The sequence below is a fragment of the Aphelocoma coerulescens genome, chromosome 5 (genome assembly GCF_041296385.1).
Source record: "Aphelocoma coerulescens isolate FSJ_1873_10779 chromosome 5, UR_Acoe_1.0, whole genome shotgun sequence".
Taxonomy (NCBI): Eukaryota; Metazoa; Chordata; class Aves; order Passeriformes; family Corvidae; genus Aphelocoma; species Aphelocoma coerulescens.
In genome coordinates this window covers 15,852,672-15,878,358 of record NC_091019.1, presented here as the reverse complement: position 1 = coordinate 15,878,358, position 25,687 = coordinate 15,852,672, and the positions used below count along the sequence as shown (strand labels likewise).

General features: G+C 42.3%; 1 protein-coding gene across 11 annotated transcripts in view; it reads left to right on the top strand.

The window, feature by feature from the left end:
- The window catches only part of TUB (TUB bipartite transcription factor), a 110,066-nt gene that overhangs the window by 37,221 nt on the left and 47,158 nt on the right, over window positions 1–25,687 (top strand). The window contains exons 2-3 of one of the 11 annotated variants that reach the window (XM_069016819.1): window positions 5,881–5,928; window positions 6,275–6,440. The exons of 7 other annotated variants lie outside the window; for them this stretch is intronic. Coding sequence is in view for 1 of the 4 variants with exons in the window: in XM_069016814.1 (XP_068872915.1) it covers window positions 7,378–7,415 (38 nt within the window). In the remaining 3 variants the exon portion in view is untranslated. 3 more of the 11 variants (XM_069016823.1, XM_069016822.1, XM_069016814.1) reach the window with 3 other exon arrangements.

Genomic DNA, 25,687 nt, shown 5'->3' with positions numbered 1-25,687 from the left:
CTTGCCTCAGTTTATCACCTCTAATGTGAATATGGCATTACAAAGATGATGTAAAGCAGTCATATTAGGAGTAGTGTCACAGATTGGCCACAAGTGCAGGTGATTGCCGTAAGCCAACTTGATAAGTTGTATAAATTCTGAAGGAAAATCAGGTGTTTCCATTGCAAGATGAAATATATTTAGCCCATTCTACTGGAAAGAGTGCAGAAGAACAATAATTTAAATACTTGTTCCTGCGCCTTTTGAAAAGTTTTACTAGCTAGATCATTTTTAAAAAAGCAAACAAAAATAATAACTTGATACCATTTAATCTTAAATATAATCTGAAGACTTTGAAGACTATAGAATGTTTTCCGGCTATAAAAATGCTCAGCTATTCTAAAGCTAGTTTTCAATTTTCCAGCTGCTTTGATTCCAAACAAAACCATTCAAATCTTTTTTCTTTGTACAGTGAACTCAACCTCATTTTAATTTGATTGCAGCTCTGTGCTAAAGTGTAATGGAACATTAATTCTCTCAAAAGCTGAGGCTCTTTTTTTTCCTTTTTTTTTTCTTTTTTTTTTCTTTTTTTTAAAATAAACTGACTTCTTTGAGTAATCATGTTTGATGGAAGAAATCTAGAGGGTATAAAATGAGAAGGTCATTATTGTGATGTTCCAAACGAGCACCAATGGCAAAGCACTTCTGGTTCTACTTACAAGTTCTGCTGGGAGCATTTCAATTTTCTGGCTCATTGTCAGGTGAAGTTAACAGCTTTTAAGGGCAGATAAGTCACATCTGAGTTTGAGCTATCTGTGAAATGGAAACATCCCTGAGATTAGGCAGGATTTTGTTTGGCTTCTTGTTTCACTCCCCCACAGCTAAGTATGAACATTTAAAACTAAACTCTCAGCTGGGTAGACAATCTTAGATGTATAATTTCAATGTTAGGGTTTGTTTTTTTGTTGGGTTTTTTTTTTTTTTTCACAATAACTGGAAGTAATTCCTAGGCACACTTTCACAGAACAGTTATGAAGGATGTGCTTAGCTTTAGATTAATCCTGGGGTTTTGCTGTTTTAAGTACAGTTGCTTCCTCACCATGCTGCTAAAGAAGGACTATTTAATATGAAGAAACAGTTTGAGATCTATCCTTTCAGCAGGATAAGACATGCTACCATTTGCTAACAGCTTGAGAGAATTTTCAGCAGGGCTCTCCCAGTCTGAGTTAGAAGAGCCTACTTTTGTCATGGAAGGGACACCTCAGGGTCCTCTACACTTACCATGAGGACAAAGGGAGGTACAATATGTTCCCCTCTTGCTGTCTGAGTGAAAAATGATGAATCTTAGCTCAGAGAAACAAAATGAGTAACTGGGAAATGAAGGAAATTCGATTTAAAGCTAAGGCAACACCTTCTGACTGCAACACTGGTCAAACAGCAGGACACGCTGCCCAAAGAAGCTGCAGAGTCTTCATACTTGGAGATTATCAGAATTGCTGTACACAGCTCTGAGAAACCTCTAGCATGCTGAAATGGCATAGGATTATCCAATTTTGTATTAAAGCACTGTCATAGTAAAATTCCTCCTTCATGAACAATCACTTTATGTATCAAGACACAGGAATCATGTTAGAGGGCAGTCAAACGGAGTCTGAAGGGACTATAGAACAGAATCTTCTGCTGCTTCTAGCAGCCCCACTGGATTTAGGTAATTGTTCAGTGGGACAACAATTTCAAAGATGACAGGAGTTCTCACTCAAGTTTCAGTGACTTTATGTGCACCAGTCACATTGTTTTCACCTCAGTAACAGGTTTTATTACTTACACTGGGAAATAAGAACATCGGATGTACCCAGTGCAAGATTTTGAGAGATGCTGAGTGTGTTACAGGATATGGTACCAGACTGAATTAAAACTTCTTTAGAAGGTGTTGAAAACAGGCCACCATTGTTGAAAGCAGGCCACCCACACAAGGACAGTGATATATGAGGTTTGATTTCGAGTGCTGGCAAAGGGAGCTTAACAGCTTTCACTCCTCAAAAGTTAGCATTTTCTCATACTTTCCTATTCTATAGGAATGCGTAGATGTAGGTGTCAGCTTGATATTAACTGTTAAAGAAACTGGGATTAGACAGGATCTCCTGGAGCTAGGCAAGTTCAAACTGAAGTGACTAAAGTGAAAAATTGCTCTAGGTGGCAAGGGAACTCTATTCTGTTATTGCAGAGTAGATTTTATTTCAGGGTGTTACTGATAAGTATTTATACTTCACAGTCTCACAACAGAGAAGCAGGAATGTACTTATTGAAATGAGAATAGATGAAATGCAATAAGGAAAGGTGAGTTTTTATAGAGAGAAGGAGAGGATCAACCATGTAAAGGCAGCAATTAGTCTTTCATGTATCAATCTGTTTCCTCCCCGGAGCTTTATCTCCAAATTGTTCACCTTTCTAATAAAATTTTCTTGTTGTAGTTGACATTAGAATACCAAAATTAATGTGGTTTTTTTTTTTCTTACTAAGGAAATAAGATCTAACCTGGGCTTCTTTCTGTTTAAGGCACAATGATAGTGAACTTGGCATAAGCCTCATCCAAAGACAACAACGAGCAGAATTATCTCTGTCATGTCTTTGCTGTTAGTGAAGTGTTTATGGCCAAAATTATCACTCAGGGCTATGATTTCTTTCACTTTTTGAGAGCATTTTCTTTTTTATTTTGGAAAATGTTAATATTCTTACTATCATCCCTGGATTTTATTCCGAATTTGATTCAATGCATTTCAGAACTTATTGCTTGGGAAGAAATCCACTGACCCTGATGAATATCAGCTCATTATACAAAACCTTCAGCTTTTGCATCTGGTCCTGGTTAGTTCCACAGTTTGATTTTCAAACCAAACAAAATATCCCAGATATGCTCACAACTGATCTGAGCTTTATACAGAAAAAACCATGAATGTTTTTAGGGGCTCCAGGTTTGTAAAGAGTAGAGATAAATATTATTTGGTGTGGTTTTACTTCAAATATGATCGCTCGATTCTAGATACATTGGAATGGAAAAATCTAAACAACCACTTCTGTAGCCATGCCAGCACAAACACATCCTTCATTATTCCTTGTCAGTTGGAGCCTAAAATTAGAAAAGCTCAAGCCAATGAATTAAAAGCTCAGAATCTTTACACATTTATGCCAAATCTGTTCTGTTTGTGCTACTATAAGATTTAAAAAGCTAGATAGAAGTGTTTCTGCACTGTGCTTGAGCTGACCCAGAGGCAACAAACTGGCAGCTTTTGCCCTTTTAAGAGACCTAAAAAGTAAGGATTGTTTTAGTCTCTCAGATGTCTTTTGAATGGGTTAGGAACTGTGTTAGAATGTGTGTTACACCCCAGCACAAACCCTGGATGGGTTATGGAGTTCATTACTATACTTTCCCTTTCCTAAAATCAGCGTTTTTCTAGGTCAGCTAAAATGGCAAACGAGACAGGAATTTAATTCAATACATATTCTGAGCCTCCTGTAGCAGCTCTGAAGTGTAGGAAACCTAAGGCACACAACATGCAGGCCTTTCTGTCTGTAGCACACAAGCTCTGAACAGTGTCGTGCTCAGCAGTGCAGATGTAACAGTGGGCCTGCAAAGAGAAACAAAGGAATGAGATAGATAAAAACTGCTCTATAAAAGACACTCTCTGCGCTTTTTCAAATCAGTATATACATTTACTACCTTTATTTTTTTTTTAATGGGCTGAACAATAAAAAAATTAATTTCCCCGTCATGGGAAAATTAAGACTTAAAACTAATGAATCTGTACATTTAGGAAAGAGCTTACATTAGTTTCATATTTTACTGCTTTCTTAGGTTCTCCAGACTCCCTTTTAACAGTGCTTCTGCTTTGATGTCTTGCTCTCTACCCAGATTGCCAGAAGGCTTTCAGTTGCAAATGCAGGTGTTTTCAACTGTTAGATACAGTTGTGTTGTATTATTCATCACCTCAATATAAAAATGTATTAGTGGGACACTTATTTTACACAGAGGACAAAACAGGCATAATTGGAAAGATGGCAGACTGTATGTAGACAGAGATGTTGCTTAGTGAGACGTGTTTGGCAGTGGAGGAGACAGGTTTGCATCTGCGTTGCTACTGTTTCATGTATCAGTCCTTGAACCTTTAAAGCACTGTTTTTCTAACAGACTGCCTTGCCCATCAGGCTGGCATCTGAAACTAATTAGACATGGATTTTTAGAAGTACAGCTCTATTCACAGAGAGCACCTAGAAATCACAGTTGTATGTCAGGGCTATTTGTTATGTGCTGGTGCTTTTTCCTGGGTTTTGTTGTTTTAGTGCTTGGGGAAACCTGTATGTATGAAGCCAGGTCTTCCCTGAGCTGCTGAGAATTACTAAAGATGCCAGTGAATGGATCTGCACCTCAAGGGCAATCTCGAGGCTTGTTACACAGTAAAATGAACACCTCAGTCCTCCTCCTGACAAGGATTTTTCTGTAACACTTGCCCTGCCATTCCGAGATAGCTCTGTGTGCCATACAGACAAAGCAGACGGACGTCCACAGAAGGCTGGTGAGTTGTGACCCTGCTCAGAGTTAGAGATGTGCAGTAACCCTGCTCTTAACGCTGCTAGCTGCAGAGGGCTGGTATTCACCTTTCCACTCCACTCACCTGCTTCAGAAATGGAGGCAGACTATTGCTGGTGAGAAAGAACCAAAGCTGGACAGTGAAACTGTATAAAATGTATTTACCAAAGCTGGTAAAGGAAGGAAGAAGAATCAGGGTGGGGGAGGATGAGGAAGGGTTGGAGGCATAAGCAAGACATTCAAAAGCAGATAAAACATCAGAGAATTGTTTTCCCCTTCTTCCCATGAAATAGTCCTTATCTTTCTTCTCCTCTGTCAGCTTTCCCTAGATGGACACTGTGCTCTGTGCATACCTATCTTTCAGGGCACCCTGGCAGTCTCCCATTTTGAACACCCCCTATGCTTTGTATCTGTGAATACAAACATGGTCTTGGGCTGTTAAATGGCAGTAAAGCACTTCCATATTTTGTATCATTCCAAAGTTCAGAGGCATCTTTTTGATGTGTGTGCATTTGCTCACCTACCAACCTTTATGTTTATGGCTTTTTGAAAATGGATATTTTAATCATCAGTCTTGAGAACTTTTGTCTCTGAAGACATGAAGCTCTTCTTTCACCTTTCATCTCTTCCACAGAAGCCTCAGTGCTTAAAAAGCATGCAGCTTAGTACCAGGAGATGGGAATCTCTCCTCGGCCGCCTCCTCATGCTAATAACACTGCCAGGTGGTGGTGAAGCCCGTTGCTTTACAGCTCCAGGTTGTGCCTGACTGGAATGGATGGAGGACTGTTGAATCCAGTGCCTGACACTGGTCAAGAAAGCAGCAAAACATTTGACTTGTAGGGATATGAGAGAATTCTTCCTTAAAAGCAGATCTCATTTGGACTTCTGGAAAAGGTTTAAATTCTGGTTTCTGGATTTAAAAAAAAAATAGCCTCTGAACAGTTCATGACAGTGAGGAACACGATAACATTGCTGCTGCCTGCTACACATGCCATCCTCTGTTGACTCTGCTGGCTTCCTGGCCCCAGCCATCATCTTCGGTAGTGAACTCAACTACGGAGTTATGTTGCATGAAAAGTATCTCCTTCAATCTGTTTCTAATTTGCTAAATTATAATACTCTCCTTGTTTTTTATGCTATAAACCCAAAATGAGGGTTCTTTTTCTACTGTTCTATTTCTACCATTTCTAGGCATGTACCTTGAAACTCCCCATCTCTATTTTCTTAGGTGAACAGTTTTTCTTTTTTTCTTTTTTTCCCCTCTCTGCTAAGATGTGCATCTTTCCAGAGCCCTAATTATTCATCTTTCCTTCTAGTTCTGCAGTCCTTGTGATGGGATAACCTGTACTGCACCCTTCTTCCACGTGAGTTCACACATTAGGCAGAAGACCAGTGTTGCAATTTGGGGATGCCTTAGCAGGTCAGAGCTTCCCATCTTTGTCACTAAGATGCCCCTCACTATCCTAGCCTTTCCAAGGTACAGTGAGTGCCACATTTAACTCTTTGGTTGTTTATTTCCCAATGCCTGTTTTGGGAGAAAAGGTGACTTCAGTTAACTCATAAGTTTTCTTTAAATATCTCCCCTATATGCAGTACAAATGTTACCTACAACAAAACTTGTGAGATACTAGGGGTCAGACTGGCATTATTCAAAGCAAATAGAGATTGTATTTTTCATTAATCCTTATCTTTCACAATTTTTTTCCTCAGGTCATGTTTCTTCCATGAAGTCCAGAACAGTCTGTATAAGCTTCTAATCTGACATGGGATTTACATGGTTTAAAAGGGCTTTACTTCTGTGGCTGTAGAGCTGGAGCAGAGCTGGTCTTGTTGAGCTGAGAGGATGGTGGCCTGTAATACACCCATGTAGCGAAAGGTGGGCTTCTCAGGGCACCGTGACTGTGCTCTGCTCCCAGCCAGCCTCAGCTTTTCACCATGGTTTTCTCAGGAGAGCTGCCGGCGCTCGCGGCGGTGCCAGGGCCAGCAGAGGCGGCTGTAGTCACCAGATTCCAAAAGCTCTTATCACCGCGAGGCATCAGTCCGCTGTTGGCAAACCGAAACCATGCATTTTGCCTTAAGGGCCGCGTTAAGCTCTTACTAACAGCCCCCAGGCCGCGGTTCCTCGACCATTTTGGGTTGAGTTGCTGCAATTTATACATTGTGGCGGGTGCGCTGGGCTGCGAGGAGCCTGCGTGCAGGCTGCGCTCTTCTCGCACCTCTCCCCGCCCCGGTCAGGCGAGGGTTGCCCGGCCAGCGCCCGACTCGTGGCTCGGTCGCTGCCGACGCCAGGGCGGGTTGTGCCGGGCTGTGCCGAGCCGAGCGCAGCCCGCATATGCCCAGCGGCGGCGCGGCTGACCGGGCAGGGGCGGGCCCTGCGCGGAGGGCGGCTCGGCTCGGCTCGGCTCGGCGGGACCCGCCTCGCCCGGGCGATGCCTGAGCGCGGCGGCGGCAGCGGGGGGGCGGGCGGCTAGCGGCAGCGGGGACGCGGCGCTGCTGCCCTGCCTTTCCCTGCCCGCCGCTGGCCCTTCCCCCGCCCCTCCCCGCTCCGGTGTGCGACTCAGCCGCCGCTCCGGGCAGGGAGGAAGGGCTGGGAGCCGCCTCCCGCTGCCCCCGGCCGCCCCCTCCCCATGCAGCCCGGCCCGCCGCTGGGAGCCCTCCCCGGGGGGATGTTTCTGCGGCCGCTGCCGGGATAACCGGCGCGCCGCCCGCCCCCGCCCCGGACGGAGGATGCTGCCCGCGCCGTGGCGGGTTCCGACTCGGGCAGCAGCGGCCGCGTCCGCCTCCTCGGCTCCGGGCAGCGTCGCCGGGGAGAGATGAGTTCGCGGCACCAGGCGGACTGGATCCCTTACAGGTACGGGGAGACCCCGCGGGAGGAGGCGGGTGTGGCTGAGGCAGCGGGGCTGCCCCTGGGCAGGAGCCGCTGCCCCTCGGGGGGTCCCCGCCGGAGCCCGCGCCTCGGTCGCGGGACCGGGGCGGCCGGACCCTCACCGGGGCGCGGCGGGGCGGCGGTGGGTCCCGCCGGGTGGAGCGGATCGCGGGCCGGCCCGTGCGGGCGCTCCCCGGAGGGGCGCCCGGTCCCGCCTCCCAACTTCGAACCGGCGCTGCTCCGCAAAGTTCGGGGGCCGGTCTCGGGGCGAGCTGTCAGCCCCGCGGGGAGCGGGCAGAGCCCGGAGCTGTCCTGCCCTGCGGCCCCGGCGGGCGGGCGGGCGGAGCGCTGCGCCGTCGGCGGCGGCTGCCGCGCCTCGGGCTCGGGCGCCGGGCCCGCACTGCCCCCGCCGGCGGCGGCTCCGGGAGCGGGGCTGCGGGCGGGCGATGCGCGGGGCGGCCGCGGCCGGCGGTGCCGCCATGGCGGGGAACGGGATCGCCATGGCAGCGCCCGGCCCGCGGCTGCCATTGGCTCCGCCGTTGCCATAAGCTACGGGAGCCGCGGCGGCGGCCCGGCAGCCCCGTGCGTCAGCGGAGCCCCCTGCCCTCCCCGGCCCTGCCCCGAGCACCCGGGTGTGGAGCGGGAGCGTTTGCCGCTGGAACGAGGGAATAGTTTGTGTCAGACTTGCCGCTTCGAGGGGAAGCCGAGCCAAAGATTTCGCTCCGGGCGGGATGGGCTGTTCTAGTATTAAACCCCTTTCCGAACCTGCTATTCGGAGTACCTTAACGTTATGGGATTTTTTAAATTTCGTTTTCATTAAAGTAAATTTTTCAAGCTGAATTTTTACAGAAGGAAATCGCGAGGGGTTTAACGAGGTGCTCTGGATACAACACAAAACATGTTTGTTTCATTTGTTAGGTTATAAATGAAACAAGGTAGATACAGTAACATAGGACAAGAGGATACAGTCTTAAGGTACGCCAGGGGAGGCTTAGGTTGGACGTTACTGAGAAGTTCTTCACAGAAAGGGTGAGTGGGCATTGGAATGGGCCGCCCAGGAGATGACGGAGTCACCATCCCTGGAGGAGTTTAAGGGAAGACTGGATGTGGCACTCAGTGCCGCGGTCTAGTTGACAAGGAGGTGTTCGGTCATAGGTTGGACTCAATGACTTCAGAGGTCCTTTCCAACCTGGTTGATTCTGTGATAAACGTTTTATTTTTGTTGTTGGTAGAGAATCGTGGAATTAGAAATACGTACAGAGTGCATTTTAAAACAAAGGCAGCTGTTTAAGCAGGTCAGTTATAGTTTGCCACATTCTCAATGACAGCGTTTGTAGCAGATGTATGCCACAAACGTGAATGCAACACAAACACAAATACAGCACTCTTTAACACAGAGAAAAAAACCCTCACAATAGCTGCACAAGTGGAAAGCTGCTATTTTGATATGTGCACATCATAGTTCAAACCAGTAGAAAGATGCGAAAGAAAGAAATGTGATTACAATGAATCTGAGAATATTGACACTCTGCAATAGCACTTTCAGCCCATGCGTTCTGAAAAGACGTAAGGAATTGGCAATAAGGCTTCAAAAATGACTAGTGGATGCATTCTGATGCAATTTGAAGCCTTGTAATGAGGACAGAAATACCAGAGGAACAGCTGTTCATGGCTCATCCCAGCAGCAGTGGAACAGTTTCTCCGTTCTCTCACTGTACACAAGGCTCTGCAGAGGCCAATGCCAAAACTTTGCTGAGGGGTTTTATAGCAGTAGCCTTGAAGAAGGAAATAAAACATCTTTACTCCTGCTCAGTGCAGCATAGAGAAGCAAAGAGAAGCAAAGCAGCAAATCTTCAGAGAAACACAGATTTAACGATACTCATATCTTTTCTAATATAATGTTGTTTTTGAACGTTAATGATGTGTTTATGGTCAGAAACTACAGAGGACTGCTCGAAACCAAAAGGCAACCAAACCACGCTTCTGCTCTGAAGTGTCTTTAGGCTTCTAACAGAGCTCTCTCAAGAAGTTGACTTATTTTTCAGTCTTCAGAGGTAATTCTTGAGTTAGAGGCATATCATTGCAAATCTTATTGGAGCTGTGTGTGTAAAGCATCTTCCAGGATCCCCTAAAAACACTTGCCCGGGAAGCAGTGGTTTGTGAATGCATGTGTGACTGAGTTTACACACAAAAACACTGTACGAGTGAATTAGGTCAAAGTACCATTTTGGGAGTGAAATATACAAGGACGAGGAGAGACCCAGTGTGCACCCCTTGGAACAGTTCATCTCTTTGTCCCATGCTTATCTGCCTCGTTGCTTCAGATTCTTGTTTACTGTGGTGAGTTCAGTGGTTGCTGACTCTCAGAGCCTGGAGGAAGGTTCACCACCTTCTTTGTGGGCTGGGTGGCATGTGACAGCCAGGAGTGTCACTGCTGCTAGTGTGGGGAACAGAGCACAGGCTGCTGGGCATGCTGAAGTTTGGAGAGATGTGTCCTTCTAAAAATGGAATGTCCGTGCATCAAGCAGAGAAGCATTGTGTTTCTGCTAGTAAAATGTCATATTTTTCCTTTCAAGTGAAATGAGGCAGAGGGAGTCAGTTCTATGCGTGTCATGTACAATTCATTAAGCAATCCACCTGTGTGTCCACAACTCGCAAACTTATACTTCCCCTTTTAGGATGCTGGGAACATTTTGAGTGAGTTAACAAAAAACAGTAGGCAATTTTTAGTGTCAGTGCTAGTTTGTGCTAAGGTTGATAAAAGATTCATATTATTTGTGAGTTTGTGATTTCAGTGTTTTGCCCTTATCTCTTTTCATCCTCTTATGTATTCTGCTTTTGAAACACTAATAGTCATAGGATGAGATTTGAGTTTGCTAATGTTATGAAAAATAATTGGGAAGCTGTTTTTTAAAAGTAAGTATATTTCATTTATTTTCATGAAACACATTTCATAGATAGAAATTCAAGCACATGAAGCTGCACATCAGGTAAAATGAGCTAGAAAGTCTTTAAATTCTACCCATTTTTAACAATGTCTCTGTTCTTTATTATAATGATTTGAAATAGTTTAGACTCAATAAAAAAAATGTCAGCTGCCCCAGCCTCAAAGGTGGTTTGCAATGGAACTTAAGAGTAAGTTGTAGCTTCTTGAAGAATTATGTTCTCAAGCACAGTAGTGTTTTCCTTTGGTATTCTTTAGCAGTTTCCAGTAGAAAATACAATGCAGAAGTGCCTGGGAATCATAATAAATTCACAGGAGTTCAGGTTTTTCATTCAAAAATATGTTTTGGTTTCATATCTTCTTCTTGAACTCATTTTTAATTTATAGCATTTCTTAAATTAGCATACTCATTTTTATTTTATGCTGGTGTGTCTTGAATAAGTGAAGACATTCCTCATACTATAAAACTTCAGTCAAATAAAATTGCTGCTAGGTAAGATGAAAGTATCAGTAAACTCAGTTACAGTAATGCCCTAGTCTCTATTATTATTATTTGTTCTTATGTTTTCAGCTGCTTCTTTAACAATAAATCTTGATCCTGTAACTTTAAAACCAGCGTTTATACAACCAGCTAACCTGTTCCATGAGAAATTTCTAAACGCCACCAGCTAAAAAGCCCAATCTACACAGGAATCAATTTAATACAAGTCCCCAGAGTTCTCTGTAAAGCGTCTGTGTGATGCTGCCGAGCCTTGGTTTGTGTGGATAAACCTGCCAATGGCCAGAGGGGACCCATGAACTGTGCCTTGGGGGGCCTGGCACTTGGTACTGAGGGCACTGAAGGGAGCAGATCACGCAGCCTGCATTTGCAGTGGCATAATATGTCTTGATACGTACATGATGGTGGTAATAACACACATTTTTTTTGTTTGTGACAGGTTTTATTATGCTCAATTTTTGTAGCTTTCATGAATTTGCTCTGGAGTTTTAAGGCTGTGCTTAGATATTGCAGCTATAAACAGTCACAAGTTATTTACTTGTAAAGGGAAGGATTACAGTTGGAAGAAAATTGTGGAGCACAGCTGGGTTGTAAATTCGTGAATCATCGCAATTAGGGCAGATAAGAAGATTTCTGAAAGTGTGATGTGTAAACAAGTCCTGGAACAAGAACGGCCTTGATGACCAAGGGTGTCCCACACTTGTTTTTGTGTGTGTTGTTGAGGTTCTGGGATATTATATGTCCTTAGGTGTTGGCATTCTGAAGGCAGCAGTGTAGGTGGAGTGCTCACCTTGCTGCAAGGTGCAGTTTGTGACTGGGAGCATCACAATGCAGACAGGCTCTCTCCCAGCCTCCTGCCGTGGGGAAATGGCATGGATAATTTAGAAGAGCTGCTTTTTCTAAGGAAAAGGGTTCAAAGACTGTGTCTGTGCTCTTCTCTGAAGTAGGCTGTCTTGTCTCCGGCTATTCAGTGTATAAAATTAGCCTGGTCATGTGCTTTTAAAACATTTACGTTAGAGCTCTCCCTTAATGGAACTCTGTGCTCTTGCATGGAGTGTTCCTGCTGTGGTGCATAGCGACTCTAGCAGAGATCAAAGGTGGTTTGCCCAGCATCAGTGTAAGGGAGATGTCAGAGGCAATTGCTATCCTGAAGCTGGTAGCCTAAATCAACCAGGCAGAAAAGAGAGGCGAGAAAAATAAGTATCCTGACCCATGGAAGTTGCAGGGTGTTGGCTTAAATGGAAATGGGACAAGGCTCAAGGGAGATGAGCTGCAGAGCTGGGAGTGAAACCTCGTTGTCTTGTGCTTTGCAGTGTGCCAGAGGTGGATTTAAGTAAGGGGCTGAAGGGGCTTTGCTGCCCCTTGCATGGGCCTTAGGACAGTAAGTGATGTGCCAGTTGTCCTAGAGCACGGCCATCCCCCACCAGCTTTGCGGTATCAGCAGCCAGATTGAGACTAAAACTGATTTTTTCACGGGCCAGTGGGTTTCTGGTAGCAACAATCATTTGCAGGTTCCTGGCAGTGACAGTCATTTACAAGCCATCTGTGCCAGATTTGGATCACAGCCGGAAAGTAGATATGAAATGTAATGTCTCTCCTCTTGCACTTCCCTGAGTTGGACAGTTTTGATTCTTATGCCTGAGGGTTTTTGGACATTCCCTGGAGTGGCATCCATTTAGACATGCAAGCAGCAGTTTTTCTGGAAGGTGGTACTTTTAATTTAGTAACTAAAAATTGCCATTCTAGAGAGCTGGATTCTTTTCACACTTCCTCCTCATTTTTCTTCCTCTCACACTAATGACTTATTTTCTAATTCATGCTTTTCTGTTCTTTCAACAGATGAACAGATTTCTTTTTGCCATTTTCCTTACATCTTGCTCTTCTTGCTCTTCTTGCCTCTTTTTCTTTTTTTTCTCTTTCCTACTTTAAAATTATTCATGAAAAGAGAATTCTGTCTTGCCAGCTGTATCGTGCCTGCAGAAGATACCCTTCTCTGTAAACATTTGCTATTTAATTAGTATTTTATTGTTTGTAGCTTTTAAAGAAATCCATCCCAACTTCTCATTGTGTTACTTAAGTAGTTAGTACATTTGCAATTTTTAAGAGCTGAAATTATTTATTTTACAGATTATTGAGAATTAATTTCAGTATTTGCAGCACTGTATTCAAAGATTAATGCTTTAAGCATGGATATTAAAATTGGTGTTTATTTTATATCTCACTTTTTGCTGAACGTTTTGTTCCTGTAGTATGTGAAGGCCAGTAACTGGGAGTGAGAGATGCCCTTCTTGGTGATAGGTCTGTGTCATGCACAGGGGGGTGGCAGGGACAGAAGAACTGTTTTCCCACAATCTCCCTTATCTTGATGTAATGGCAGGGTGATGATGATACCAGCAAGTTCTGAGGGCTCTCAGCCGAGAATGTAACACCTCTGTGGGCCCTGCTATCATTTACACAATGCTAATAATATGCAGGTATACAGCAAGGCAGTCTTCAGGCTGGAAGATTTTCAGTTTAGGAGGCAGGTATAAAAGAGGGGCACAAAATGCAAGCTTAGAGCTCAGGGTAATTGTTGGCACGGGTTTTTTTTGCTTTCATTTTTGTAACAGGCATATGATCATTAGCTTCTTTGGACTATCTGTTCTTAAGAAAATGGGAAGTCAGGGGATATTGACTTAGATAAGGAAATGTGCTCTCAGGGAAGGGTGTATAGAGCATACAAAGGTAACAGTGGGAAAAGGTGGAAAGACTGGAATAATTATTTTGGATGAGTACATGTGATAAAAGATGAAGCTTTTTTTTCTGACATAGTTATTTTACACCAGGTTCTTTCATCTAATACTTGATGGCATGTAGCTTATGTAGTTTATGTCTATGTTGTGTAACTTCATGACACTTTAAAAGCTCAGTTTGCTCCATGATTAAATTACTTTTAGATGGTTTTGTGTTTTATTCTTTTATGTCAATAAGAAACAAAAAGATATCTTTACTTTCTCTTTCAGTGATTACAGCAGAAGTAGCTTTCATACCTTTGTATTGCTAGTAAGTCGAGGGATTACATATTTATCTATTTTTTATCCCTAAAGAGAAATGGTGACTCAGTTGAAAACACTTCCTCCTTCAGGGAAAGGCAGTAGGCATTGTACAGCAGAGGAGAGTAACTGCTTCTGCCAGGACAAGAGCTTTGCAGGTTTGGATGCTGATTTGCTGCATTCAGACCAGTCCTTCCCCCTGAAAGCAGGGCTGCTGTAGAGACTAAGGCTGCCCTCTGCCATCCATGCAGTTATGTGGTTGCTTTCAGGGAGCTGTCACAAAGAGGTGCCACCAGAGCCTTTCTGCTGACTTAAAAGGGGGTTGGATTGGTGCCATCACCTTCTCTGAGCTCATGTTTTAGCTGAGCAGATAAGGGCAAGTTGTCTATAATGCACGAATGTGTGAATGTGAGTGCCACACTTACCTTGCTCTCTGACAACACAAGTGCCTCAGTCATTCTTTCACAAAGTTGAGTTCTAGCTTGGATTCTCAGATGTTTATGAAAATTAAGTCTTGAATTGCAAATGTCAGTGAAAACCTCATGATCCTTGTTGGGATGCATGTTAACACAAGCCTGTGAATATCATAATTCATGATTAATGTAACTCATTTGACACAGGTAATGAAACCACAGCATGAAGTTTTTAATGGTAATTTTAATTCCAATCACAGTTCTAACTACCTGCAGATGAGATATTACAAGATGAAGAAATTCCTTGATTAGCTTCAAATGATGACTAAGTTGGAAAATGTATTTGCAAGTGAAATACAAGTGTATTGGTATTTGATCCACCGTTAGGGAAGGGATCTGAACAGTTCTGTGTTTCAAATTTGGTATAGTTTGAAAGCAAAATGAATAAAGTTAAAGGCTAAGTATTTGCATTAGTTGTTCCTGTGCCCCAGCAAGAAACATAAGGAAAACAGGTCTGGTTTTTTTCAGAGCAGGTTTTTGCTAGCCCATATTACTACAGCAGCATTTTCACTTGGCTGCAGTAAAAGCAACAAAAACAAATTACATTGCATCATGTAACAATTCTCACTCCTGAAAAGTTGAGGAAATTATTGAATGTACTGGGGAAATTAAAGAGTAGATAACTTGTCCAGACAATGACTTAGACTAACTGCTCGGATCAGGTTGAGTGGAAACCGAAAGACTAAGACACATACTGTACCCTGGAATTCATCCCACTATTTTTGGCAGATATAAATCCCAGCACCCAAGCCAGGAGTGTGAATTTCCATTAAACAGTGTTTTGCAAACCTAGGGATTGCTTGAAGTCTTCTATGCTGAAGCTTTAGCTCAGTTGTGTGGGCGAATAATGCCTCTTTTGGGACACTGCATCTGTAGAGCAATGTTAAATAACTTTAAAGGTATCTCTACACACCATTGAGTCAGACCTTGATAATTGGTTCTTCCAGGTTCCTGAATCTTAAATCACTCCACTGGCTTTTGCTGCAGATTTAAAAAGTGAAGTATAAGATTTTAGAAAAAACTTTTTGTGCTTGCCCTAGAATAATATTAGCAATTTTATTGCCTGTCCCTAAGGCAGAGCTCATGTGCCTCTGCCTATGGCATATTGTTACATCTGTGCAGTCACAGAATCATTCTGGTCAGAGAAGATCTCCAAGATCATCAAGTCCAACCATTTACCCCACATTGCCAAGTCCACCACTAACACACGTCCCTAAGGGCCACGTGTACACAGCTTTTAAATGCCTCCAGGGATGGTGACACCACCAGTTCCCTGGACAGCCTGTTCCAATGCTTGACAACTGTTTAAGTGAAGAAATTTTTCCTCATATCCCATCTAAACCTCACCTGGCACAACTTGAGGCTGTTTCCTCTCATCCTTTTGCTAATTACATGGGAGAAGGTACCAACGCCACCTGGCTACAGCTTCCTTTCAGGGGGTTGTGGAGAGCAATAAGGTCCTCCTGAGCTTCCTCGGGACTAAACACCCCCAGCTCCCTCACAGCTGCTCCTTGTTTGACTTGTGTTCCAGACCCTTCCCCAGCTCTGTTGCCCTTCTCTGGACTTGCTCCATCCCCTCAATGTCTTTTCCCCCTCTAAAGGGGGAAAATGCCTTGGGAATGATGCCTTAGGATTTTGGCTTTTATATTTTTCAGATCCTGTACTGCTTTAGTGTTTAACTCTAAAACTCCATATAGCCTATCTACTGTTCTCCCATTCTGGTTAAACATAACAAATCCTCTCTAGGTCTGAGACTCAAGGACACCTTGTTGTCCCAGGCCCCAAAATATGTAAACAAAGCCTCTAAAAGGGGGGGGGGGGGGGCGGAACAAACTTGGGGTAATGACATCATTACCTGAAATTGTAATTGGAGAATTAACCGTGGTATGCAAATGGACCAAACTTATAAAAGTATGGAAAACTTGTGACCGGTGGTCCATTTTGGGTGTAGCCCTAGGGCTCTGACTGTCCATAGTGTACCTTATTGAAGGCCCTTCAATAAATACCTGCTTTTATCCTCTTAATTTTGTCTAGCCTCTGTTTTTAGGTAGCCCCATCAAGGCATCAGCGAGGGACCCAGAACTGGACACAGCACTCGAGGTGTGGCCTCACCAGTGCTGAGTGCAGGGGGACAATCACGGCCCTGGTCAGTCCTGCTGGACATGTTATTGGTGATACAGACCAGGGTGCCACTGGCCCTCTTGGCTACCTGGGCACATTCTTGTCTAGTGTTCATCTGCTGTCACCAGCACCCCCAGCTCCTTTTCCCCTGGGCAGCTTCCCAGCCCCTCTGCCCCAGCCCGTGGCACTGTCTGGGGTTGTTGTGACCCAAGGACAGAACCACTCACTTGGCCTTGTTGAACCTCACACCATCGGCCTCAGCCCATGGATCCGGCCTGTCCAGATCCCTCTGCAGAGCCTTCCTGCCCTCCAGCAGATCAACACTCCCACTTGACTTGGTGTGTCTGCAGACTGAGAGTGCCCTCAGTCCCGTTGTCCAGATCATTGATAATGATATGAAACAGGACTGGCCCCAATACCAAGCCCTGGGGAACACCATTGGCTCCAGATGGATTTGGCCCCACCGCTTTCTGGGCCCAGCCATCCAGCCAGTCTTTTACCCAGTGAACTGTGCTCATATCCAAGCCATGAGCAGCCAGTTTCCCTAGGAAGATGCTGTGGGAGATGGTGTCAGAGATTTTACTAAAATTCAGGTAGACACATCCTCAGCCCTTCCCTCATCCACTGAGTGGGTTACTGTCACAGAAGGAGATCACTCTGCTCTGTCACTAAGTGACAGAGGAGTTCCCCTACCTGTATGTGAGCTACCACAGATACTGAAAGCTGTACAGCCACATCAGAAATGCACAAGTGATGTACTCCCTTGAGAAGCAGTGCAGTTTAGTCTGGGAGGAGCTGGGGACTGCCATATTTAAATTGTTTCCAGTATATGTGTTAGAATGTTTACAGCTAGCTGGGAATCTGCCACAGCACAGTTCACAATGGGGATATAACTTTTAATTTAGAATTTGTTATCTGGTCCGAAATAAGAATATTAATTTTTGGCTATTAAAAGAGCACTAGCCAACTACAAGCGACCTAATCTATGCTCTGGCTTTTCAGAATACTAGGATAATTCTTGGAGATACCAGATATATTAATTAAGAAATACTATATTAACACCTAGAGAAACTGGGCCATCATATCAGAACAAAAAAATCATGACATTGCTAGAAGTTTGAGGCATCCTGGAAGATGCCTTTTAAATTTTGGCTATTTCAAATTATGATATAGTGTAGGATTCTGGTAGTATTGATGCAGCTTGAAAAATTTTAGTTAGTTCCTTGGGGCTTGAATATCATTCTCAGATTCAAAGATCAAGAAAAACCAGCACAGGAGAAATTTAAATGAAATTAAAAGTCCTTCCTACCTTACTTCCTTCCTTTGCTCTTTCCTCCCTTTTTCCTTCCTGTTATGGTTCCTGGGCACCCTCTGGTTTTTTATTAATTTAATGCTATATGCCTTAGGATATGCAAGATTAGGTTGTTCTGAGTAGTTTGGAAGGAAAAAAGTTCTCCAATCATGTGCACCCTGTGTCAGAGTGATTTCCAGATTATTCTATTGGAAAAAATGTGAAAATATCTTTGCATAAGCTGGGAAGTGGGATAAGCAAGTTCAGGTGTTCAAGTCTCTGCCCTGTGTGTTTCATTCTTTAGAAAGGTGTTTCTAATACCTCAGGTGAGTGCCTGGATTTTCAGGTTATTTGTTGGTGTGTGCTGAGCCAGTCTCCCCAAAATTTTCCTCTGAAACTGTGGAGGTCATTAAGTTTACAAACTTTGGATTTGATAAATTGGCATTCTCTTATAAAGACTTCTGGTAAAAGTATCCAGTGAACTTCAGACTTGTAAGAAAAGATTTTAGAGCTTAGGAAATTAATTTTACTTACAATCAATTGTAGCTTCCGAAACCCGTCATTTCATTGATATGGTATCAAATAGTATAAGCTATAACCAAGGTTGAAGGAGATAGTAAGGCAACTGGGAGCTCACTGGGAATGGCTGTCCCCAGTTTATTGCTTGTTGTATTCTGTTAAAAGAGAAAGGTTTTGAAACAGAAAATTTAAAAACTTCCAGAATAGCTGTATTTTATCTTTAGGCTGGCATAGGCCTTTCAAAGGATGGAATGCAGTACTATTCAGGGAACCTGTCTATGTCTGGGTTTGCAGGAGTGCTCAGATTCTGTTGAAAATACTCAATGTGATGGAATGAGAAGGGAGGAGAAGGACTATTGTGCTGCCTAGTCAAAATGACAAACAGCGTATAACACGATGCAGTTTTTATGTATTGTTTGGCAAGAACAACTCATTTTTGTCTGAAAAAGCTGCTTCTGAAGAAAAAGGTAAGATACGTTAGAGGCACAGAGGTTTCCACTGTGTTGCGTGATGGACTGTAAATACGCCCAGCTGACACCATGAAGCATCCTCAAAGTAAGTCTCTGTGTGTTGGAGTGAAAATCCAGCCCAAAGGGTTGCAGTTTGCAGCCAGCTCTGCAATATTGCGTGTGCTGTGGTCTTGGATCAACAATGCCAAGCACGAGTGCATTTTGCAGTAAATAGTGAACAGAAAGATGCTGTTCTGTATGGTTTGGCTTTTCACTTTGCACTTGATGACCTCTGTCTTGTTGCTAATTTTTCATGACATGGCTGCTTCTGTTTTTTGTTTTTGTGCCATTAGAATAGGTCTATAACTAACAATGATTGAGTCATTATTAATAATTCCTTGAGTTATTTACTTTGGGAAGTGGACTGTAAGGTAAATGCCTGTCTCTGTATCCTAATGATACTCCTTAAGGAAGCTTATTTGTCTTGTTTCTATGGTTCTTTCCTTTTTTGTGTGTGTTCTCTGTACCTGGCTGATGATGGTTTTGGGAGAGCAATGGATGTGCTGCTGGGAGAGTGCCTGGACATAGCGTGGCTTGTGCTAAATTTGTCAGTCAGTGGCAGTATTTCCTTACAATCTTCCAGCTCTTCTTAAATTAAATCTTTTAATAATTGTAAAGCAGATAAATATTTGAGCAGGATTCCAGGTCTCTGCTGCCATCCAAGAACTGTCAGCAGCTGCCTTTCTAAGGGAGATCCCAGACTCAGGCAGAGGTCCTTCTGTCAGCAGGTGGGAGCAGCAGGGATCAGATGTGTTCCCTGGAGAGCAGCCTGGTTTGCCAGCACACAGAGCTTCAGAAGGGTGCATGAGCAGTCTCTGGTCACTGCTGGGGTCACTGCTGTGGGTTGGCAGTCCAGACAGACACCCTGGGTGTGCTCCCCAGTTTGACACCACTAGTGAAGATCAGAGTATGTGCACTGGTAGTGTGCAATGCCACCCCACAGTGATAAACACTTTTGGAGGGTCATGTACAGAATGCTATTGCTGTCTTATAAATTTCTAGCTTGCTTGTGCCAGCCAGCTCTCTTTCCATAATTCTGCTGAACTCCTCACCCTGTTCTAGTTTTGGTGGGTCCTGAATGAGCAAGAAAATGGAGCCCTCTGAGTCTGACAGAGTGAAGCTGAGTGACATTCAGTGGATGCTCCTTCAGGCTAAATGGCTCATCTTGTATCCTGCAATAAACACAAACTCACGGGTTGTGCACTGGAGTATTAGAGCTATGAAAAATGTGCAAATAACATAGATCATGTGCTACATCAGTTAGACCTTCTGTGCAGTGGGCAATTAGTGTTTCATAAAGAAGATACACAGTCATATGTATTTATCAGAGAGGAGAAGAAAACATCTGCTGGTGTATGAGTCTTGATTAGACCCAAAGGGGAATCTTAGTTTCACTCCTTTTTAATGGTCCAATAGCTAAAATCATTCTTTCTGCCTTACTTAAGTGCATTTGGAAATAGCTTCCCACAGTGCCTGAAGTGGTTTAATTACATCTGATGTGGTTAGAAGAGGTCTCCAGCTTTGTGTGATAGAGCTTCCTCTATCTGAGAGGACGTGTGCTTGCTGATTATACCTACATCTCCTTTGCCTGGCATGCTCCTTGTCATTTACAGTGTGGCTGTGGCTCAAGAGCTCAGTGGGACAGGTCCCTTGGTGTGCTGGATGCACCTTGGCATTGTGCTGGAGTGCACTGCCAGGCTTGTGTCTTACTGCCTCACATCCTGCTTGGTGTGGAGCTCTGGGAGATGTTGCAAAGGCAGAAGTGTATTACCCCTGTGTTACTGACAGGGACCCTGCATACACAGAAGTGTGACTTTTCCAGAATAAAAACACAGTAGCAAGATCAGGGAAGGAATTACATTTGCTTTATCTTCCACCCTTCCTTCCCCCAAATATGATTATCTTTTTTATTTCACTTATATTGCTCTTTGTCAAATCTAAAGTGGGATAGTGAGAACTATGCATAAAAAAATGAGTCCAGTAAATTTTCTTCACAATGTGTTGATGTTGGGAGGAATCTTCTGCATATATCTGTAAGAAATGGACTTGGATTCATATGAAGACTAGGATCCCGGCTTTTTAGATACCAGAATTCCTATAGCTGTCCTTCATGATGTTCCCTATGTGGATTCTCATTGCTCTACAAATATCATTGAGCTGACCCCCAAAACTTCCTCTTACAGAGAGACCGTTTAAGGTCTTTGCCTCTATCCAGCCACCACCTTCATCACTAAATCTGTTGGATTTAGAAAGATTAACCCTCTTTAATTTTAGTTGAAATTAATCAACTGAAGAAATTATTATAGGCATTATGAATGCATAAACCTTTCTTCCTTACAAAAGCAGGCAGAGGCCCCTCATTACACTGAATTGTCAGTGAAGGAATTTGAAGTTTGAGTAGTCTGGTCAATTTTTGTTACAAAAGCCCTGCAGAAATGAGAATTCTTCCTGAAACTTCCAGAGGTTCCCTGCCTCCTAGAATATGTGACATTAACATACATGTTTCATGGGAGATAGATAACTTTAATCCTTCTATGACAGAGACCCAAATATTTTGAATTTAATTTTACCTGTATGGTACGATCTGCTTCCTGTTCTAGGAAATCAGCAACCAAGCTAATAATCACATATTTCTGCTTACATTTTACCCTTTTAAACTGAAAATGTTTCACAGAAGGGAAGTAACGGGCTTACAGGTGTGTCCAGAGACAAGGCTGTACATAGCACATCAGTGCCCCGTGGAGATTCCTTTTGCTGTAATTGTTGCTAACAGGCATTCTACCAGGTGAAGAGGAATAATTAAAATGGCAACTTCAGCAATGTATTAAAAAGATCTGAAAAGGTTGGTGAAAGCCCTTTCCTGTAATGGTTGGCTACGGATGCCACAGCACCTGAACAGTTCTTTGTTCGATAAAAATGCTTTACATCTTATTCTCCCAGCCTTCACTTTGCAAGTTAAACACAAGACAGCCTCCTGGCAAGTAGGTTTGTGTATTTTTGCTGTGCCTTTTGTATCCACAAAAGGTGTTAGTAAACTTTTCTGTGCAGTTTGTCAACAAAGCCTTTCTTTAGCAGTTAATCTGATCTACTTCAGCTGTGATCTGTTTAGTTGCATTTTTAAATGACACGCAGGAGCAAATTAGATTAGGCTTGTTCTCTTTGTTGAAAAATGGAAAGCACAAAATCCAAGACCTGTAGTATCTTGAATTACCTCAGGACCTGTTTCTGTCATGCTTAAACAAATCTGCTCCAAGGGTATGGCTGTATCAGGGGTAGCTCTCTAAAGCTGTGCTGGTTTAGAAATCAGAAATTGAAGTGGTTTTAAACAGACTTGTGCTGTATTTTATAATCAAAACATTTGGGGTGGGAAACAATTTGTACTTTTTCTGAATACGTGAAGAGTGACATTTGCTAAATTCTACATTCTGGTTATTCTTTCTATCTTGAAGATTTTTATTAAATTGTAACTACATAGGAAGCAGTACTTGTCACAATATCATTGCATATTGGAGATTCATGTAAGTTCCACACCTTGAATTCACAAGCTGAAATTCAAAATGATACTATCATTCATCTTCCTTTAAAAAACAAAGGGAATAACACAAAAAACCCCCAAAAGTACCCAAACCCAGTGATACCCAATTATGCTCAAACATTTGAGTTACGTTTTAAAGAGGAGAATTTGTCTGTTCTATGCAGTTTGTAGAGTCAGTAGGCTTTTCCTATGTTATTTCTTATCCCTGTCTTTGTGTGGGTTGATAATATGCCTGGATCTTAGAGGAAAAAGAAGAAAAAGACAAGGAAAACAGTTTTTGTCTTAATTGGTAAATGAACTGCAGTATCTATATCTAGCATGAAAGCAGCCATTGGAATTGCAGATTTGGCTATCCATTTTGTTTCTAGGAACTGACAAATGTACAATTTGCAATCCTATGTAATTATAATCTGATTCCAGAGTACTATAATTTCTACCAGTATCTGGAAATATATAATTTGAGCATAAATTTTCGGTAGAGAATGTGCAGGGATTAGTGGCACAACCTTAATGAGAATTACACTGCTTAATTCCTTGGATATTATGCTGGTATTGTGTCCTTTATCTATTTTGAGAGGTCATATTATACTGAAAATCTGTAGCAGTACATGAACAGCAAAGGATGCTTGTGGCTTTGCGTGAGAGCTGTCCATCAGTTTATAAAACATGGTACCCCATTTGCTTAGGCATTGGCACATGGTGAAAAAAAAAGCTTAACTCAAGTAAAACAGTTAAAAAAATTGTAGATTGGATAAATGCTAAAATCTTTTTCATCTAATTCCTTTGGATATATTGTTACAGTCATGAATGACAGCTGCTTGCCAGTTTAAGAAAAAGAAACACTTTTAGAGTTGACACAGCTTTTTAAATCTAATTGTCTTATGCATGCTTTATTTCAAAGGCAAGGTTACTCTTTTTGCATGTAATATATTTGTGCAAATCTCAGGAGTTTTCAAAACAATAATAAAAAGCATTTTAAGCATCTTAGTGGCGTTTTTTTGGGTTTTTTTTTATTCCTCTTTGGTTACTGCTTGATGGCAGTGGTGAGTATTTGACAAGCAGTTTAGAAAGCAAAGATAAAAATGAATGATTTTTTTATCAACCTTTTATTCTGGTGTTTACCATTCCGTGTGCTATAAGCTTTCATTGTGCAAATACTTAGCCATTTGAGCAGGTCTAGATGGCAATATTTATGTCCAGCAATAATAAGTTATGTTAGTCAGTTCAGGATCAGAACCCTAAAAATTAGGTGGTGAGTATATATCAGACCCTGTTTCCAGTCTGATCCAAATGCAGTGAAAATGAGTCTGAAATGTCTTGCCTGGGGGACTGACCTTGCTCTCAAACAGTACCATGCAGACTATTCATGTGACAGTGTTTTGAAGCCCAGAACAATAATTTGAAAAAGGTAGTTGCAGTTAGAAATATGAATTAGTTGGGTCATGATCATTTGCTCTTAATTTTTCAGTAATTTGATAACTGTGTCAGCTATAAGTTGCGTACTGCAGAGGAGATTTGCAGCTGGAAATCCGAAGCTTTTTGGGGACATGGATTCCACATTCTCTGAAGCTGTGAGTTTGCAGGCTGTCATGACTCCTCTGCCACAGCCTTTCTCGAAATTCTCATTTCTTGCTGGCAGCCCTCATTTCTGCATGTTTTATATATCTCATAGAGCAAAATTGTGTGCCCTGAAAGGAATTGCTATATCAATTAACTGCCCAATACTGAAACAATCCAGTATTTGAGTCATACCAGTTAATGGTGATAATTTTCCAGACTGTATTAAAAAAAGTAGTAGTTTTCCAGATTTTCTCTTCCATTTAAAAAAAAAAATATATATATACTCACATATATGTATGCATATATGCTTAAATATGAGGAAATAATGTCTTGTCTGGTTTCTGTTGAGACATCAAGCTGGATAGAGCAGATAATGTATTACTTTTCTCAAGTTATCATACTTCTTGATAATTAAGTGCTTTTTTAATATTTTTCCATTTATACGTCTCTGTAGCAAGGCATTTCACTTAGCTTTTTGTAGTGCCACACAATGTACTATGAAGTGTTGAGAGAATAATCCAGAGTAATTATTAGACTAAATGATAATTTCATTGGAGGCAGTTAAGGAGAACCAGGTGAAGATGATTGTCAGGTGTAACCAAAATGGTCACAGAGTAGTCAAGAAGTATAGTTGGGATTCTGATGATTCATAATGAACGTTGAACTAAAAATATTGCAGTAACAAATACCTAACCTGTTTTAAATTTGAATAATTTATTTGAAATACTTAAAGCTGATATGCTAAACTAGGTGTATAAATTCAAATTGGTGAGCATGGTTAATGTTTATGAAAAATAAAGATGATTGCATTTTATGCAATGTACATAACTTAGTATGCTACAAACAGAGGTATGTTGCATGAGAATACTGAGACAGTTACTTGATGTGACACTTCCAAGTACTTGTAAATGTAGGGAATGCATTTTGCTATTAAAAGGACTATATTTTCTTCAATTTGAAACAGAAAAGCATGCCAGCATATTTGGAGTTAATATAGCTAGAATATATAAATATGGGTTTAATGGGACAACTTAGGTTTTTTTCCCAAAATGTGTCAAGAAGTTCTATTTGTTGCTTTTCCTAATACAACCTATGACATGTGATTCTGTATAGAATTATCCCATGTTATGTTTTTCCCCTCCTGCTTATTTTCTCTCTACAATTATTTTTACTAGAGAAAGTAAACTCCCTTGGCTGGGAGTTGGGCAGAGATGTGGAGAAAAACATTTAATGTAACAAAAGGAAAGAAAAGCTGATATGCTTTCCAATAATGTTGGAAGGGGCCTTTAAAGGGCATATTGGAAAACAGAGCTAGAAAATAGGCTTTCACTGTACAGAAACAAGGTTGGTTCACAGCTGCAGAAAACTCTCTGATTGTTTTGTAAAGTTTTCCTGCTGCTTCTTAGGTGTTGAGAGTAGATTGCATCTACCCACACTTGGCTGCACACAGAAGCAAAGGAGAGAGATTAACTCAGTTTTGAAATGGAGAACAATGCCCCTCAGGTTGTTACTCACAGGATCATCCACACAGGGAACTGATAAATTGGAAAAGATTAAATATGTAACTTGTTTTGAAATTATCTTCGAATGCTGTAGACATCACCAGGATTGAATACCTCTGTCTTAAAAAAAACAAAGTGGGGGGGGGGCGGGAATCACCATCCCAACCTTATTACTACTATGGTTTTCTAAGATTTATTAAAATCTGAGAAAGAGTCTCTTTCTGTGCAGGCACTGTGTTTGCACACTGTGAAAACAATCCTCTGTCTTCAGA